The sequence below is a fragment of the Lepisosteus platostomus genome, chromosome 5 (assembly GCF_059453375.1).
Source record: "Lepisosteus platostomus isolate fLepPlt1 chromosome 5, fLepPlt1.hap1, whole genome shotgun sequence".
Classification (NCBI taxonomy): domain Eukaryota; kingdom Metazoa; phylum Chordata; class Actinopteri; order Semionotiformes; family Lepisosteidae; genus Lepisosteus; species Lepisosteus platostomus.
The window spans coordinates 4,567,685-4,587,188 of record NC_142615.1 but is presented as its reverse complement, the minus strand read 5'-3'; the positions used below and the strand labels follow the sequence as shown (position 1 = coordinate 4,587,188).

At 51.9% G+C, this 19,504-nt stretch overlaps 2 protein-coding genes, 1 long non-coding RNA gene and 1 other non-coding gene across 4 annotated transcripts in view; 1 reads left to right on the top strand and 3 right to left on the bottom strand.

The window, feature by feature from the left end:
• The window catches only part of LOC148662594 (uncharacterized), a 197,095-nt gene that overhangs the window by 88,452 nt on the left and 89,139 nt on the right, over positions 1–19,504 (bottom strand). The window contains exon 2 of the long non-coding RNA XR_015936864.1: positions 14,208–19,258. This is a non-coding gene — a long non-coding RNA (uncharacterized LOC148662594). The remainder of the gene's footprint in view (positions 1–14,207; positions 19,259–19,504) is intronic.
• Positions 1–19,504, bottom strand: part of LOC148662595 (globoside alpha-1,3-N-acetylgalactosaminyltransferase 1-like) — a 167,789-nt gene that overhangs the window by 69,044 nt on the left and 79,241 nt on the right. The window lies entirely within an intron of this gene.
• LOC148662600 (scavenger receptor cysteine-rich domain-containing protein DMBT1-like) lies at positions 1,115–16,095 on the top strand. The gene is made up of 10 exons (XM_088632209.1): positions 1,115–1,336; positions 3,789–3,824; positions 4,794–5,099; positions 7,147–7,467; positions 8,431–8,739; positions 9,221–9,535; positions 10,236–10,550; positions 11,801–12,115; positions 12,965–13,087; positions 14,749–16,095. The coding sequence occupies exons 1-10, from the start codon at positions 1,279–1,281 to the stop codon at positions 14,910–14,912; spliced, it is 2,262 nt and encodes a 753-aa protein (XP_088488335.1). The 5' UTR covers positions 1,115–1,278; the 3' UTR covers positions 14,913–16,095.
• Positions 16,519–16,631, bottom strand: trnas-cga (transfer RNA serine (anticodon CGA)). The gene is made up of 2 exons: positions 16,594–16,631; positions 16,519–16,564 (listed from the first exon to the last, which is right to left on the bottom strand). It is a non-coding gene; the product is annotated as a tRNA-Ser (tRNA).

Sequence of the window (19,504 nt, the reverse complement as noted above, 5' to 3'; positions counted from 1 at the left end):
GTATTTTATGATGTTGAGAAGTCCTTTTTCTGAGGGGCATCTTGCATTCACTGAAAACTGCACTAGATCTTAGCCCCCCTTCCTTTGCAGTGAGTCTGTGGTTTGTGCTCTTCTGAGCTTATCCAGGACAGGAAGTCAGGCTGCACTGTACAGAGAGGTTGTGGGTGTCAGTGATATAAGACTGATAACAGCTGAGCAGTACAGGGAGACACACAGGGGAGCCCAGCGTTCAGCGCTCTAGTGCTGCACAGGGAGACACACAGGGGAGCCCAGCGTTCAGCGCTCTAGTGCTGCACAGGGAGACACACAGGGGAGCCCAGCGTTCAGCGCTCTAGTGCTGCACAGGGAGACACACAGGGGAGCCCAGCGTTCAGCGCTCTAGTGCTGCACAGGGAGACACACAGGGGAGCCCAGTGTTCAGTGATCTAGTGCTGTACAGGGTGACACACAGCTGAGCCCAGTGTTCAGAGCTTTAGTGCTGTACAGGGTGACACACAGGGGAGCCCAGTGTTCAGAGCTCTATGCTGCACAGGGAGACACACAGGGGAGCCCAGTGTTCAGAGATCTAGTGCTGTACAGGGTGACACACAGCTGAGCCCAGTGTTCAGAGCTCTAGTGCTGTACAGGGTGACACACAGGGGAGCCCAGTGTTCAGAGCTCTAGTGCTGCACAGGGAGACACACAGGGGAGCCCAGTGTTCAGAGCTCTATGCTGCACAGGGTGACACACAGGGAAGCCCAGTGTTCAGAGATCTAGTGCTGTACAGGGTGACACACAGCTGAGCCCAGTGTTCAGAGCTCTAGTGCTGCACAGGGAGACACACAGGGGAGTCCAGTGTTGAGAGATCTAGTGCTGTACAGGGTGACAAACAGCTGAGCCCAGTGTTCAGAGCTCTAGGGCTGTACAGGGGGACACACAGGGGAGTCCAGTGTTCAGAGCTCAAAAACTTCAGCACCACCCAAGTGTCCCCATATCGTAAGCACAAGAATACAAAAATTAATGTTTCTGATGAAGGGGGTGGAGACTGGACAAATTATCTCCAGTTACACATGCGTCAATCAAGATAAGGGTGATGCACCATTTCCCCTTACGAGTATCATCTACAGAGGGAAGGAGGTGCCACAGGAGGAGCTGAAGACCTGTTCCTGCTGTCTATAAGCGCTCTAGATCTCCTCTGCTGCTCTGTGACTCTGCTCCAGGGTGGTGGCCAGTCCTGTGGACTCTGTTTATCTGGGATCTCGCTCTGCTCTGAGAGAGGCCGGTCAGTCCCGGTGAAGGATGGAGAAGATCCTGTCTGTCCTCTCCCTGGCTGCCCTTCTCCGGCTCTCCTCAACTGGTAAGTCCCACAGCAGCTGTCGAACAACCGCAGGTTGGAGCTTTTCTACTTGAAGACGCGATCAGTAGTGACAACTGGGCGATCTGCATTGACGTATCTAATCAAATCAAGAGAAACAAAAGCACCTCCAAGAATGAGGATGCAACGTTTCTTGCGGCATTTCTCCAGATCTCACCCGACGTGTCTATTGCGTGAAACCTCCAGGAGCTGTTTAAACAGAAGGCTCTCGAGATCGGCCCTGGATTCGGCGTCTTAAGGCTGAAACGTTTCTGCCGCGGCATAGATTGTATGATGTGTCGTGGTTTTGACGCAGATTAATAGTGCTGAAATAACCAGTGTAACTGCAGTGCAGGCTAGAACGAGACGTTCACAGATGTCTGTGGAAATATGGGAGCACTTGGGCCAGCAGCTGATGGAGGATGTGGGAAGAGTTCAGGGATCGTCTTAGGCTGAATTGCACTACACGCTCTGCTTCCCTTTTCATTCCACTACCCGCGGCCCATGCTGCCTTCAGGCTTTTCCGAAGTCACACATGAGACGGGTGTGATGTTGCCTGCATCGATACACCAGTATCGCCTCCCCCACCAGCCCGTCTTGTAAGGTTCCTCACCGTACGTCGCCCTGCTTCCCCATGGCAGAGCGCGATGGCGAAAAAGGTCTGGTTGGATGCTGCTTTCCAGTCACCACGATGTGCGGGATCGCACACGTGCTCGTACTGGATCGGTGGAAAATACCATGGAAGGTATTTCTGTAGATATACTCAAGTAGCTCCTCAATTTGCTTAACTGGTCAGAAATGAAAACCGAGTCAAACTAGGAGGACGAGCACACACTGCACAAAGTGCGAAGCCATTTCAAAATGACCCTCTGTAGGGGGGTCCCAGCCTCCTCGTCCTCTGTCCAGGAGGTCAGCCCTCAGCCAAGAGGGTTCAGCCACATTTTCGCTCCATGATCCCTTCAGCACGCTTCATTCTTGGGGGTGGTTATTCCTGGAGAATAATCCTAAATATCACTTTTCTGGACACTCCACTTCAAAGCCCTTGACGCCCACCTAGGATGATGCTTCATCCGTTCAGCAAACACGGAATAAAGATCCATCCATTTTCTAATCCCTTCATCCAATTCAGGATGGCGGGGATCCAGAGATTAATGCAGCGTAAGGAGAAGGGTGGGCTACTTCCTGGGACGGGACACCAGTTCATCTCTGACACGCAGCCACACATACACTCACACCAGATCCAATTTTGTCCCCAGAAGCCAATTAACCCACCAGGATGTGTCTTTCAGACTGTAGGAGGAAAGTGGAGAGAACATGCAAACTCCACACAGACAGCACCCCGGGGTCTGGAATTGAACCCGGGCCCCCCTCCCCAGCGCTGCCAGGTGGCAAAGCTCACCACTGCAATACCACGCCACCCGCTTATGAACAAAAAACTCACCAGAAACGTCGAGAATTGTCCAAAATAGGAAGCCATCGCTGGCGGAAGAGGCCGTTTTAGAAGCCCAGAACTGGGAATAGGGAATAAAGAATAAGAACTAGAGAACTGGGAATAGGGAATAAAGAATAATGACTAGAGAACTGGGAATAAGGAATAAAGAATAAGGAACAGAGAACTGGGAACAGGGGACAAAGAATAAGGACTAGAGAACTGGGAATAGGGAATAAAGAATAAGGAATAGGGAACTGGGAATAAGGAATAAGGAACAGAGAACTGGGAACAGGGGACAAAGAATAAGGAATAGAGAACTGGGAATAAGGAATAAAGAATAAGGAATAGAGAACTGGGAATAGGGAATAAAGAATAAGGAATAGAGAACTGGGAATAAGGAATAAGGAATAAGGAACAGAGACTAGAGAATAAGAAACAGAGAATAGAGAATATTGAGAGTCGAGAATAAGAATAGAGTGTAGAGTGCAGAGCGTAGAGAGGAGAAAGTTGAAATAAGAATAATTAGCAGCATATTTTGGGAATCGTTGTCAGAAGCAGCCTTGAAAGCAGCGTAAATGTACGACCCCCCCCCGTCCCCGAGAGGGCAGGCTCGGCTTCCGTCTCTCCGATGGCCCGAGAAGTCGAAATCGCTGATCGCGGTTATTTCGCAATACGGTTTTCTTCCGCTGTGGTTCTGAGTCTCGGCAGAGCAGCATCTTCCACATCTACAGGAACCCGGGCGGCTTATCGCCAGTTCAACAGCGGGCTGGTGGTTTTTTATTTTTTTTGACACTCTTTTCCTCTCACCAAGGGCTTTGACACAGCTACAGCTCTGAACCTTTCAGCCAAATGTTGGGGGGGGGGGGGGGGGAGCAAGGGGCTTGCGATCGACGCCGGCTGCTCCAGATCAAGAGTCCCACGCCGGCTCGTGGCTGTTCCAGGCAGTGACGCCCCCTCCCCCCCCCCCCGATAGAGCCAGTTGCACGTTTTGTATAAAAACCCTCTTTCTTTTTTGTCTTCCAGGGGGTGACATCGGCTATTCCGAAAGTGGATTTCAAGGTGCGCAGAGTCTTCACTTTTTTCTTTCCCTTCGGCGATCCGCCCGCCGTCGGCCTAAGCCGCGACGAACGGAATCTAGACGGAAACAAGGTCCGCTCAAACAACAATTAAAAGGAACCCAAGAACATTCTTTCAGTTTGTAATTAATAATAATAATTGCTTACACTTATATAGCGCTTTTCTGGACACTCCGCTCAAAGCACTTGACAGGTCAGGGGGAATCCCACTACCGCCACCAGTGTGCAGCCCCCACCTGGATGATGCGACGGCAGCCATAGTGCGCCAGAACCCTCCCCACACACCAGCTCTCAGTGGGGAGGAGAGCAGAGGGATGGAGCCAGTTCAGAGAGGGGGGTTATTAGGAGGCCATGATGGTTAAGGGCCAATGGGAAGTTTGGCCAGGATGCCGGGGTGACACCCCTACTCTTTTCGAGAGACGCCCTGGGATTGTTAATGAGCACAGAGAGTCAGGACCTCGGTTTGACGTCTCATCCGAAGGACAGGGCCTGTTTACAGTCCAGTGTCCCCCGTCACTATACTGGGGCATCAGTACCCACACAGACCGCAGGGTGAGAGCGCCCCCTGCTGGCCCCACTAACACCTCTTCCAGCAGCAACCTTAGTTTTTCCCAGGAGTCTCCCCTCCAGGTACTGACCAGGCTCACACCTGCTGAGCTCCAGTGGGGGGGGGCTGCCAGCTGGGAGTTGCAGGGTGATCTGGCTGCTGGCTCACGCACAAAGGCTAGCAACCTTGGCTGTACACCATATGGGAACTGTACTGGATTTGTTCTGGGTGGGCCTGCTGTTTGTGATTTTGTATAAAGAGCGTCCTTTTGCACCGAGGAGTCGCGTCAGGCTCTGGCCCCCCTATGCACACGCAATAAAGGATGTGCTCCCTACCCCACCCGGATCGTGTCTGCTTTCGTTGGACACAACGACGGATCAGCTGACATTGTCCCCCTCTCTCCAGATCTGAGGCTGGTCAGGGGTGGCAGCTCGTGCGCAGGGACAGTGGAGTTCCAGTACAAGGGGAAGTGGGGGACGGTGGCCCACCAGGGCTGGGATCTCGACGACGCCGGCGTGGTGTGCAGGCAGCTGGACTGCGGGGCCGCGGTGGCGGCGCCGGGCGGCGCGCACTTCGGACCCGGCTCCGGGCCCGTCCTGGTGAGGGATGTGGCCTGCAAGGGGTCAGAATCCACCCTGAGGAAGTGCAGGTCAACGGAGCTGAAAGGCCGCGACGCCCCTCACGACGCCGACGCGGGAGCGATCTGTTCAGGTCAGGGGCGAACGCGCTCTTTTAACTTCCAGGAGTGTGAAGCATGACTATTTGCAGTTGATTCCCCACCCCCACCACTCTGTGTGTAAAGTAGAGCCTCCTGTCCTGACTGGAGGAGCTCACCCAGCTGTGTCTGGAGAGAAGCCAGGGTATCGGCTTCAACCACACGGCTGGCCAGCTTGTTCCCCACCCCCACCACCCTCTGTGTACAGTAGAGCCTCCTGTCCTGACTGGAGGAGCTCACCCAGCTGTGTCTGGAGAGAAGCCAGGGTATCGGCTTCAACCACACGGCTGGCCAGCTTGTTCCCCACCCCCACCACCCTCTGTCTACAGTAGAGCCCCTCCTGTCCTGACTGGAGGAGCTCACCCAGCTGTGTCCTGAGAGAAGCCAGGGTATCGGCTTCAACCACAGGGCTGGGCAGCTTGTTCCCCACCCCCACCACCCTCTGTGTGTAACATATTCTGGAGATCTCTTCCCCTGTCGGAGTAGGATATTCCCAGGCTACAAAAAAAAATATGGGTGGGGCTGTTTTTTTTTCTACCTCTCATGCAAAAAAAGCAAACACAGAAACAACTTGACAAATCTCTGCCCTAAAGAAAACCAACTTTAAAGAATCCAACATCACCGTGAATTCCTTTTATCTACAAAACAAATCGAAAAGGAACCCAAGTGAGAAACAGATTATGAGCCCCGCACTCATTATCTGTTTCGTTAATTACTGCGCCACATGTGAGATGAATCACACACAACAGAGGCCCCCAAACGCCCCCTAGTGGCAGGTCAGCGGAAACTACTGCTCTCAGTCCCACGGGCCCTGCCGCAAAGATATATTATTTTACACCCGAAGAACACCTGAAGAAGGCTCCACGGCCGAAACGTTGTGTTCTCTTTCTTCTTTTTTTCAGCATGGAATAAACCTATTACTTGTTCCTTTGCAGCCTACGCATGCTGACGCAGCTACCCCACCTGAACTATATTATTTTACGTCTGCCTGCTTTGTGTCAAACTTCCCAGACGCCTATGACCCTGTCAGCAGGTCTAACGGGGGGGGGGGCAGAACATGCAAACTCTAGTGCAAGTGATCACATTACTCCCATCCTGGAGTCCCTGCACTGGCTTCCGGTCATATTCCGTGTGGACTTGGTAAAATCCTCCTGCTCACCTATAAGGCTCTGCATGGCTGGGCGCCTCAGTACCTGTCTGAGCTATCATCGCCCTACTCCCCACCTCGCAACCTTCGCTCTTCAGATTCTGCCCTCCTTACTGTCCCCCCAAGCCCGTCTACACTCTAGGGGTGACAGGGCCTTCTCCTGTTGTGCCCCCCAAGCTCTGGAACTCTCTGCCCAAGGATATCAGAGAGTCACCTTCTCTAAACTCCTACCAATTCAGACTCCAAACCCTCTTCTCCAGAAGAGCCTTTACTGAACTGGTTCTGTTCTTCACCCCTCTGCTTCTCTTAGTACCACCATCCACGCTCTCCTCTGTGTGTTGTCATTGTGTTTTATCTTGTGTATTCTTCTTATTTATTGTTGTTGTGATTCTGTAAAGCGCTTTGAGAGGCCACCTTTGAAGGCGCTATATAAAATACAGTTGATTATTATTGCGATAACCCCACACAAGACAGCCCCGCTAGCCCCTGTGACCACAGAATCATAGTCACGAGCTCCAGGAGGGCCGAACGGCCAAAGACACGATGTCAAACTGGACGCGGTAGCCCGTTTGATGTCAAACACGGGGTCGGGCTGGGGGGTCTGGGAGAGAGCCTGAATCGTAGGATCAGGAATCGTCGTCCAAGGGAAAGCCCGAGATTCAAGGGTCGGCCAGCGATCAGGTCGCTTCCCGATCCCGATTCCCAAGGACATGAACTGGGAGCTCCTCACTGGGATGAGGACTCGGGAGGCGTGGCGGGGATCGAGGCGGGTGATTGGATCATCTCGCAGGCAGTGGGATCCAATCAGTGGGCTCGTTTCGGATGACGGGGGGGGGGGCGTGACGGACGATCTCCGTGATCCCCCCCCCCAGCACCGTCTCTCTTTCCCCCCCCAGCGAGTGTAGACCTGCGACTGGTGAACGGCAGCGCCCCCTGCAGCGGGAGGGTGGAGCTCCTCCACGGAGGCCGCTGGGGCACGCTGCCCCGCGCGCTCCTGACGGGCGAGGTGGCCGCCGTCATCTGCCGGCAGCTCTTCTGCGGCGCGGCCCAGGCCGGCGCGGTGGCGGCGGCGGGGGGCTTCGGAGAGGGGGCCGGCCCCGTCTGGACGTTCGAGGCGGCCTGCAACGGGTCGGAACCGGCCCTGCGGCTCTGCGCGGCGGGCGAGTGGCGGGAGCTCACTGGGAACCACAGCGACGATGCTGGAGTTTCTTGCTCCGGTAAGAGAAAACTGGCCGTGATGGCACTGTGAATCAGAATAAAGAGTAGAGAATAGGGAATAAAGAAGAAGGAATAAGGAATAGAGAACTGGGAATAGGGGATAAGGAATAGAGAACTGGGAATAGGGAATAAAGAAGAAGGAATAAGGAATAGAGAACTGGGAATAGGGAATAAAGAAGAAGGAATAAGGAATAGAGAACTGGGAATAGGGAATAAAGAAGAAGGAATAAGGAATAGAGAACTGGGAATAGGGGATAAGGAATAGAGAACTGGGAATAGGGAATAAAGAAGAAGGAATAAGGAATAGAGAATTGGGAATAGGGAATAAAGAAGAAGGAATAAGGAATAGAGAACTGGGAATAGGGGATAAGGAATAGAGAACTGGGAATAGGGAATAAAGAAGAAGGAATAAGGAATAGAGAATTGGGAATAGGGAATAAAGAAGAAGGAATAAGGAATAGAGAACTGGGAATAGGGGATAAGGAATAGAGAACTGGGAATAGGGAATAAAGAAGAAGGAATAAGGAATAGAGAACTGGGAATAGGGAATAAAGAAGAAGGAATAAGGAATAGAGAACTGGGAATAGGGAATAAGGAATAGAGAACTGGGAATAAAGACGAAGGAATAAGGAATAAGGAACAGAGAATAGATAATAGAGAATAAGAAATAGAGAATATAGAATATGGAGAGTTGAGAATAAGAATAGAGAATAGAGAACAGAAAATTTTGAGAGTAGAAATAAGAATAAGAATAAGAATAATTAGCCCCTGATGCTGTCTGAATTGACACATGAGCCAGGTCTGCTGTTGCTTTCACCAGAGCACCGTCACCGCCCTCGACCTACATCATCAGTAGCATCTAGGCCGCCGCTACCTGATGGCTCGTTTGCACGTTGGGGGGGGTCACTCCGTTTTTTCGGGCCCCCGGTCCACGGGACCCGTCTGCGATTTCTCTTTTCCAGGCCGGGGCATGAGGCTGGCGGGCGGCGGGCCGTGCTCGGGCCGGGTGGAGGTCCTGCACGCGGGGCAGTGGGGGACGGTGTGCGACGACGCCTGGGGCCAGCGGGAGGCCGGCGTGGTGTGCCAGCAGCTGGGCTGCCGGGACACGGTCCCGCCGCGCCACGACGTCTTCTTCGGGGAGGGCGCCGGGCCCGTCTGGCTGGACGAGGTGGCCTGCCAGGGGTCGGAGTCCGATCTGCTGGACTGCGCGACCCCCGGCTGGGGGCGGCACGACTGCAGTCACGCTCAGGACGCGGGCGTGATTTGCAAAGGTGAGTGGCGGTGGGGGCTCCCTGTCGCCAGTCGAGGACGATCCTAAAGTACCGTGTCGGTGTGGGGATGCGAGGAGTCACAGCACCGGGCTTGAGATGAGTTCAACCGTGACAGAAACCCATTTTCCAGAGATCACTAAAGGAGACCAGTCTGTAACCAGTCTGTGTGTCTCTCCAGACACTGGGTTTTGAGTCTAATGGCTGTCTGGTGGTGTCTGTTGACCATGATGTGCCTATTTGAAGAAACTCTGTTGCAATGCCCCTTGGGGCATCACCATAATCTTTTGGCCGTACTCCTCCTTTTCTGTTGAGTGTTACAACTGCGATCCTCACCATCGTTGCTTGGCTTTTGTACGTGTGTGTGCAACAGAGGTTAATACTGTCAGTGTGTTATTAATCAGTCTGCGTGTCTCTCCAGACACTGGGTTATTAGACACTGTCAGTGTGTGCACTAATCAGTCTGTGTCTCCTCTCTCTCCAGGCAATGTGGATGTGAGACTAGTCAATGGTGCCAATCCTTGTGAGGGGACAGTGGAGATTCACTATAAAGGAGAGTGGGGGACAGTAGCTTACTATGACTGGGATATCAGAGATGCCACAGTGGTGTGCAGGCAGCTGGTCTGCGGCTATGCTGTATCGGTGCCAATACAGGGCCAATTTGGACCAGGGTCTGGAGCTGTCCTGCTGGCCTCAGTCTTCTGCAACGGGACAGAGTCTTCCCTAAAGGAGTGTACAATCATTGAATTGAAGCACCTTGGTTACCCCCACATCGTGGATGCTGGGGTGATCTGTTCAGGTAGGTGGACCTGTCTTCATCAGTGAGCACAACTGAAATGCCTTTCCTGATCGTGACGGCTCCTCTGGGCTGGACAAAATGGCCGCCTCGTCTGGACTGCATTCCCCAGAAGCCTTTGCGGGCAATGAGCTGTTGGGTCCAGTTAGTCACCTGATCGGTCCCAGGGAGATGATTGGTTGGGTGCACATTTAAAAAGCAGGAAGCTGAGGCTTTCTGAGTCAGTCAGTCAGTTGAATCTGTAGGCCAGAGGCCATGAGACAAGATACTCTGTGAGCTTTCATACACAAAAAGAATGACTAGATTTAGTTAGCAGCTCAAAAGAAGAGTTAGGCTTTTGTGCGGTTTGGTCTACAGAGGTTGGCTTTTGTTCCCTCACTTATAATAAAAATATAAAACAAAGAGCACTGCTTTTGAGTCTAATGGCTGTCTGGTGGTGTCTGTTGACCATGATGTGCCTATTTGAAGAAACTCTGTTGCAATGCCCCTTGGGGCATCACCATAATCTTTTGGCCGTACTCCTCCTTTTCTGTTGAGTGTTACAACTGCGATCCTCACCATCGTTGCTTGGCTTTTTTACGTGTGTGTACAACAGAGGTTAATACTGTCAGTGTGTGTATTAATCAGGCTGTGTGTCGCCCTCTCCGGACACTGGGATATTATATGGTCTTGGTGTGTGTGACCCATGTCTTTCTCTCTCCAGGCATCGCGGAGGTGAGGCTGGTAAATGAGGGCAGCCCATGTGCTGGGACGGTGGAGTTTTATCACAAAAGGCGCTGGATGATCATCGATCACGCGGGCTGGGACCTCCACAGCGCCTCGGTCGTGTGCAAGCAGCTCGGCTGCGGTCCGGCCCTCTCCGCCGATCCGGGCCGATCCCACTCCGGGACCGATCCCGGAGCGGCGGTTCTGAGTGGCGTGTCCTGCGACGGATCCGAGTCTGCACTGCAGTACTGCCGGCCCGGTAAAGTCAGAGAACAACAGCGCGTCAGCTGGGAGGCTGGAGCGGTTTGCTCAGGTGGGGGACGAGCTCTTACTCCATATCAGAAACTCCGACCCGTTATTAAATCTCGGTCCCGAAATTAAATTAAATTGGCTGCAGAGAAAATGGACCAAAATTCCAAATGAAGCACAAAACTGTGACCTGTGAAAAGTGGCGTTAAGTCACCATGTCGTTTCAAACTCCCTTTCTGCTGCCCTTCCCCCTCTCTAGTCCCTGCAATGACTAATGTACTGCGATGGCATTGATGGTAATTAAAAGACATTTTTTTTAATATATAAGCGCTAAATCATAAACATTGTGGAAAGTACTGCAAGTCGCCAGGTTGTTGTGAATTCGCATTCGAATTCCCAGGAATTGCAAAGCGACGCTGCCCTTCCTGCTCACTAGTCACTATGATGACTTGATGTACTGTGATGTACAAGTTGTGTGCAGCAGACATTTCACTGCAGAAGGTGGTCCAATGTGATCTGCATGCAGAGTTAAGAAGTAGTATCTGTTGGCAAAACCGTCTGGAAGTCGCGAGCAAAACTTCTACTGAATTAAAAAGAGCTGGATTCGCAACGCTGCTTGTTTACAGTGTCACGGGGTCTGAAATCGTCCTCACCGCCGATTCCTTCCAAACCCCCGAAATACGGAAATTGCAGTGCAGTTCCTCTTTTGATGAAGAGCGCACAGTCTCGGTGGAGTCCGCGTGTCCTCCGCGGTGTCGGCACGGTGGTCTCCTGGTGCTGCTTCAGTAGGTCGTTTGGGAGATGTTGTTGAAATTTGAAGGGCAGTGTGTTTTCTGCGATAGGACTGGTATCTGTCAGAGGTGTGGTCTCACTGGGTGCCCTATAGTTCTGGCTTAGGCTGTGGGTCGGTTTAAGTGACTGTCTGCTATGCCCGAATGGAGTATTGCAGAGGTGGGCATTCCACTGGGTTCAATTCCGGACTAGGGCTGCTGTCTGCGTGGAGTTTGCATGTTCTCCCCCACATTCATGTGGGTTTCCTCTAGGTGCTCTGGTATCTATAGACATGCTGGTGGCTTAGTTGACTTCTGGGTAAATTGGCCCCCGGGTGATGGCCCTGTGCCCTGTGCTGAACTGGTGTCCCATCCCCCGGTGTATCCTGCCTTGCGCGCCCGTTGCTTGCTGGGATTGACCCCAGCCTGCCCCCTGACCCTGAATTGGGGAAAAAAACGGACGATGCGGAACGGGACATGACTGGTCTAAACTGATCGGGAACATTAACCTCCCGGGCGGGTTTCTCCTGTGCTGCAATCCCAGGGCACCGTGCGGCCAGGCTGGCGGGAGGCTGGGATCGCTGCTCGGGGAGGCTGGAGGTGCTTCGCGGGACGACCTGGGGCTCCGTGTGCCGCTCGGACTTCGACCGGCCGAGCGCCGAGGTCGTCTGCCGGGAGCTGCACTGCGGGACCCCCGAAAAAGTGGGGCGGGCGTCTTATTTCGGGAGAGGGGGCGGCCCGGTGTGGTCAGGGGCGCTCCGGTGCCGAGGCAACGAATCTCGGATTTTCTTCTGCCCGCCGTCGCCCACGAACACGACGAACTGCACCCTGGGAGAAGAGGCGGGACTGGTGTGCGCTGGTGAGACTCTCGCCTGCCGTCATTTATTTAGTGCTGCCAATTTTAGTGCCCCGTATAGCGCCAAAGAGGACATTCGCACTGAGCTCTGCCCATCGTTTAATGTCTGAAAACAACGATCAGTTGTGTTTTTTCCTACCCTGGGCCCGGGGTTCAATTCCTGGGGTGCTGCTGTCTGTGTGGAGTTTGCATGTTCTCCCCCCCCCCCCCCAGGTTTGCCTGTCCCAGTCCAAAGACTTGCTGGTAGGTGAATTGGCTTCTGGAAAAATTCTAGATAAAGGGGATAGAAGATGAATTCGTTTCATTCCACGGATTTGCGGCGCTGTGCAAAAACGGGTTCTCCGACCTCCAAGCTCGTAAAGAGATCAGATCGCATTCGCTGCTAAACGACAGGGTGAGAAAACCAGAGAGGTCGCCTCTACATCCTACACGGACTGTGCCCCAGTTCTTCCAAAGACAGTGCCGTCTCTCTCCCCGAGAGCCCTTCGAAAACGAGCGTCTCGGCCAATCAATTTGCTCTTCAGCAACTTGTCAGGTGACTTAACCCCACCCCCCAGCCCTACCCCCGAAGCCCTCTGGGAAATGTAGTTCAGGACAAGGTTCAGCCATCTTAACTGAACCTGCTGTGCTCTTCTTTCTGGTTAATTGAACCTAGAAAGGTTCCTACTCTTGAAACAACAGGCGAGACAGGATGACCTAGAAGACTAACGGGGACCCCTGGCATCAGCAACTTTAAGTGTTAGGGGAACCCATCGTGAGTAGATGCTGTGCTTGAATAGGGAGGGCAGCGTTTCTGTTATCAACAGCTGGAGACCTGATGTCTGATTAATAGGGGCTGTTTGATTTCTGCAGGGAGGGACGGCCTCTTCGGCATCACCTCCACCTTCTACCGGGTGTACGCCGCCCTGGTGGTCTGCGGGCTGCTGGGGATGATCTCGGCCGTCGCTTTGGCGAGGACGAAGTCGAAGCGAAAAGGTAAGGCGCTGGAAAGGCCGAACCGGGACGATTCTTTTCACTGATGTGCACCTGAGGCACTGAGCACAGAGTGCAGGCATCCCAGAGAGTGCCGGCGAGCAATGAAACAGTCTGGTTTGGGGTCAGTATTTGTAATTGTAATTACAATTGTAATTGTCCCGTCCCTTCGATAGCTCGGGAAAACTGTATTACTTGTAATATTTATTAATCACCGTACTATTTTTGCACTGTTCCAAGAATGACCTTGCACTATTTGTGTCCTCTTGTATTCTCTTCTCTGTTTGCGGATTTTGCACAGTTTTGATTACGTGATGTTATTACACGTTACTGTTATCGCTATTGTGTTACTGTCTAGTGTTTCATCGTCTGTCCTATTTATATACCGCTCCTGAGTGACTCATGAGAAACACTTTTCACTCTACTCCGCACCTGTGCAAGTATAATGGCAATAAAGTTGAGTTGAATTAAGTTGAATTGAATTGAAACAGTTTGGTTTAGGGCCACTATTAGCTGAAGAGAGCTTCCTTCCAAAATTTAGTTCTCGGGTAACTGCAGACACTACTGAAAACACAGCCGCACTCCAGTCAGGGGTGTCCAGTTAATTCGATTTAGGCGAGTTTTTCTGTCAGGCTTTTAAAAGAAATCTCCAGGAACCTCCTGGACACTCATATACATCGTACTGAAGGTCCCCTGTGCTACACTGGCTGAGGTTCAGATCTATCGCACTGGGTAATGGCCTCAGACAGCTACTCTAAAACCCCAGGAAACACCTATAGAACAGTCTAAAACCGAGTCTTTGAGAGCTCGGTGGCCAGCAGCCATATCACCCTGCAACTCACAGTCTGGTAAGTACCTGGAGGGGAGACCTCCTGGGAAAAACTCTGGCTGCAGCTAGAAGAGGTGGTAGTGGGGCCAGCAGGGGGCGCTCTCACCCTGCGGTCTGTGTGGGTCCTGATGCCCCAGTATAGGGACGGGGGACACTGGACTGTAAACAGGCGCCGTCCTTCAGATGAGATGTAAAACCGAGGTCCTGACTCTCTGTGATCATTACAAATCCCAGGGTGTTTCTCGAAAAGAGTAAGGGTGTAACCCCGGCGTCCTGGCTAAATTTCCCATTGACCCTTACCCATCATGGCCTCCTAATAACCCCCCCTCTCTGAACTGGCTTCATCACTCTGCTCTCCTCCCCACTGAGAGCTGCTGTGTGCTGAGCAGACTGGAGCATCATCCAGGTGGGGGCTCCACATTGGTGGTAGTAGTGGGATTCCCCATTACCTGTAAACAGCTGTTTACAGTGGAGTGTCCAGAAACACGCTATATAAGTGTAAGCAAATATTATTATTTCTTGCTGCAGTTTAATAAAAAACGCCAAAAGCACAGACCTGCTTATACTACGCTAGAGGTCGCCGGCCCTAGATCTTCCCATCTAGGACATTACCGGTCCTCGAACCTTCCATCAACGATGGAATCGATCCCGAGCTCCTTAATTAAAGCAGGGTGCCTCCACTGGTGAGTTACAGCTGAGCTGGAGCAAACACGCGGACTGGACTGGATTCGTTGACCAGTCCTGGTCAGGCCGTGAGGAAGTTCCTGTCTCGTGGTGGAGTAGCGATGGTTTACTTCCATGGCTGAACGTTGTTTTGTTGTTTTGTTCCTCCAAGGCGATGGAGCGCGAGAAGATCTCCCGCGCTGGCGCAGAGGGAGGAGATTCCACCCACCCCTCCGCTATTTTGACCGCTGCATCCAGTTCAGGGCGGCGGCGGCGGCCGACCCTATCCCAGCATGCACCGGGACGGCCGATCCCCCCTCTGCAAAGTCTGAGTGACAACGGAACTCGCCCTCGATCCTGTGCGGACCGCGAGACGCGCGGCGCTTGTCCTGCTCTTTCGTTTTTTGTGTGTTCTCCCGCTGTCACGCTTGACGCAAGTTCCCCGGCCGGTCCTCCATACCGAACACAACCAAGGAGGAGTTCAATGGAGACCGAGAGAACGGCCTCTTCGCCCGGCCTGCGTGCTGTCCGAACTGTTCGGTCTTGAAGACTGTAATGGAAGTTACCGAGAAAAAGCGTTTTATCCTAAAGATGTTGTTTTACGGACAGAGCTGTGCTGCAGAAGCAGCCGGATACTCACAACAAAGTGGGAGAGCACCCCAGTTTGTCAAGGGCACGGGGCGTTTGAATCATGTTTCTCTCTGCCGCTTGAAGAAGGGAGTGTGAGAAACTATTTTATTAACTGCTCTTCTTTGTTGAAAGCAAAAACCCATCAGGAACGGAAAATGACTGCTTCTCCTGTCCTTGAAGCGTTGCGTTAAAAACCAGAGCTCTCCCTGCTTGCTTCTGACTCGGCCTTCACTTCTCTGCACAGACGGGCGACAGCTTTTTCCCCCCACATTGCGATACGAATAAAGACCTCACTGAGTGAATGAGAGCACCTCTCCCGGCTCTTCTTCGAGAAAATCCCGCGACAACGCACAGAAACCCGGCTCTCGATTTCGAGACGGCATTTGCCGACAAATACTTCCAACTTCCTCTGCTTGCGGGTCACGTTAGGACATCTCCGTGGTGAAATGTCGGCCGTCCTCATTTGCTCGTGCATTACATTAGTCACCACAGTGACTAGTGGGCAGGAAGGGCCGCTCCACGTCACAATCCACGGGACCAAACTATACGCCCGTACTTCCTCAGGCGGTTGAAGGAGGCCGAGATACGTCCCCAGATCCTCACTAACTTTCACAGCTGCCCCACAGGAAGCACACCGACAGTGTGGGGTGGCAACTGAAGTATCCCACAAGCCCCAGAGCCGAGTCTCCATAAGGAGACTCTGATGGACACCTGCCGTTCCCTCAGGGGCGGGGCGATATCTTTTCAACTCCACACAGAGATTGCTGTCTGTACTCACTTTGCTACTTCAGCCCTTGAACGGAAACTCTTTTAGGTTTCACAGACTGGGGTTTCATGGCATTTGTCCCTCTCCACCTTTTAACAGCTAATAAAAAACCAGCCAAAGTGACTGCTCAGTCTTGGAGTATCCCATCAATGGCACTTTGGTTGAGACACCTTACTGCTTCAGCATTGAAGAGTAACTCAGAAAAGCCAATGTTATATACGTTCGGTATTACAGAAAGGGGGAAAAAACGCATGTAAGATAAGAGATAGGATCAGATCACTTTATGGGCCCTATACAATTTCTTGCATGAGGAATTGGTCTTTCTGCAGACCCCAGCTGGCTCTCCGTGAGACACACAGACAGGGAGAGAGTGAAGCTGGGGGTCAGGGCGCAGGGTCGGCCATTTATACGGCACCCCTGGAGCAGCTGGGGTTCAGGGCCTGGCTCAGGGGCCCCAACGGAGTAGGATTCCTCTGCCGGCCGCGGGATTTGAACCAGCAAACCCTTCCAGCCACAGGCGCAGATCCTCAGCCCTAAAACAGAAGCTATCGGGAGTGGGATTTGAACCCACTCCTCCATTTGGGGACCAGAACACCCAGGCGAGCTGGAAAGACACCAGTCCTCGAGTCTGGAGCCTTAGACCACTCGGCCATCCTGACAAGCGATGTAGTTCAGAAATCTAAATAGTCAACCGCACATCCTATAGAAAAAGAGATCGATTGGAAGAAAAACGGGATATTGTGCCCGATTGCCCGAGGGAATGACCTAAATATCCCCGGAGGCAGGATATTTTCTTCCCAATTTAAGCGAGCCAACCAGGGACCAGACGGACAAGGTGTGGGAACATCCAGGTCACCCCGGAAAAACTCCCTTCAGGAGCAGGGGACGCCTGCCTCCGTCAAACCGGTTTTCGAACTGTTTCCCCCCCAGTTCAGGGCCGTTCCGGAGGCTATCCCAACAGGCAACGGGGCGCAAGGCAGGATACACTCCGGAGGGGACGCCAGTCCAGCGCAGGGCACACACAGACACAAGCAAGACACGCACATACTTACCTACACCAGGGCTAATTCTCCCCAATTTCCCCAGACGCCAATTAACCCACCAGCCTGTCTCTGGGCTGTGGGAGGAAACTGGAGCACCTGGAGGAAACCCACACGAACAAGGGGAGAACATGCAAACTCCACCCAGACAGCACCCCAGGAGCTGAACCCAGAGGCACCATGCTTGCAGTACTTCCCTGCTACTGCAGCACACTAGAAACTGACCAAACTTTCTCTCCTTATGCACATCCTAAGGCAACAGGTAAGTCACATTTGCCTTATGCCAGGTAAACAGGCGCCATCCTTCGGATGAGACGTAAAACCGAGGTCCTGACTCTCTGTGGTCATTAAAAATCCCAGGGCGCTTCTCGAAAAGAGTAGGGGTGTTACCCCGGCGTCCTGGCCAAATTTCCTATTGGCCCTTACCAATCATGGCCTCCTAATAACCCCCTCTCTGAACTGGCTTCATCACTCTGCTCTCCTCCCCACTGAGAGCTGCTGTGTGGGGAGCATTCTGGCGCACTATGGCTGCCGTCGCATCATCCAGGTGGGGGCTGCACATTGGTGGTGGTAGTGGGATTCCCCATGACCTGTAAAGCGCTTTGAGTGGAGTGTCCAGAAAAGTGCTATATAAGTGTAAGCAATTGTTATTATTATTATTATTATTATATTATTATTACTGCTGAATCAAGTCTGGATCCCGGCTCTTAACGATTAGATGATCATTAAAAAAAACCCCAACATTTCTGATATTTCATTTTCCAACAATAAGGTTTTTCCTGCCTTGTCATATCACCTGTGCATTGTACAACAGGACTTCATTTATGCATTTATGCATTACAGTCTTTGGGGTGTTTATGTCTTTCTGTCCCGTTATAATCGCATCATCCGGGTTGGGGCTACACATTGGTGGAGGTGGTGGAGGGGATCCCCATTACCTGTAAAGCGCTTTGATTGGAGTGTCCAGAAAAGCGCTATTTAAGTGTTATTACATACTCCTGCGTCTCTATACTATTTTGTTATTGGTATACGATATTCTCAACTGCGTCTTTTTTTTTTAAAAGACATTTTGCTCGCAAAAGTCACTAAACGTACCCGATAACGCTAAATACGTGTCCCATTTCATCTTTGATGTCTGCAGTGCCTTCACAGGGAGGCGTGTGTCCGAGATGATCTGTACTGTCCCCGATCATCTCCTGCTCCTGAATCCTTCTCCCAGAACTGCAGTCTCCCCTTCAGGGTCTCGAATCTCCTGCTTCATCTGCGCGATTTCGCTCCCGACACTGTCCTAGACAATCTTAACCACGATCCGCGTAACAGGCGTGTGCGACAGGCTACGGAGCTGGTCTTTCAACGAGAGCTCGGTCTCATCTATCCCGTTTCGCAGAAGCTCGGAAATGTCGGACACGATCGGTGTGATCAAAACCTGCAGGAGAGACAGGAGTTCGCCCTCCAGGCTTAATATCCAATTCGCCACCTCTCTTCAGAGTCGGTATGGGGGGGGGGGAGGTGAAACAACTTCTACCACTGCGAAACTATGCAAACGCAAAGGGATCTTAGCCCCTACCAGCACAGGAGACGTAGTCACGTGTCAAACTGTCTAAAACAGGAACTAAATGCAGACCGGAATTCCGCGTTAAGCTGCGCTTCCTTAGTAACGGTTGCTATGAAACCCCGCTAAGAGACCCTATTTTAAAAACCCGTTGCTTCCATAATATAGCCACCGCTACAAAAAAGATGTTTGTACAGATTTTTTTATGAAGAAAAAGGGATGGTTTAACACACATATAAACGAACATACAATATAAACATATTTACCTTACTTCTCAGGTCTTGGTTCTGCCAATAAAAATAAAGAGAAAAGGTGTACTTCAGACCTAGCAAATCGTACGTCAGCTACAATTTAAAAGCATTTAACCAAAAACCAACGTGGCAATGCAATTTGAATCTAAATGTTATTAATTAAGCACTGGTCAGTGGACAGAAATCAGCAAAAATTAAAAGGCGGAAACTTAAAGTACTGTGGAAATGCCATACAACGCATATGAGTTTGAAAAACTTTTTTTCCCCCAGTATTTCAGTACAAAAAAAAGACAACTACAGTACATTTCCACTTTTGAGGCCTCCTGCAATCATGGCATGAACGTCCCAACTCAAACCCCTTAAAACCACGTATTTACTATTCATTTCCAGATGTTATCTCAAACGTAAGTAAACAACACTATAAACAAGAGTGGATGGGAGACCTCCTGGGAAAAACTAAGGCTGCTGCTGGAAGAGGTGTGAGTGGGGCCAGCAGGGGGCGCTCTCACCCTGCGGTCTGTGTGGGTCCTAATGCCCCAGTATAGTGACGGGGGACACTAGACTGTAAACAGGCGCCGTCCTCCGGATGAGACGTCAAACCGAGGGCCTGACTCTCTGTGGTCATTAAAAATCCCAGGGTGTTTCTCGAAAAGAGTAGGGGTGTAACCCCGGTGTCCTGGTCAAACTTC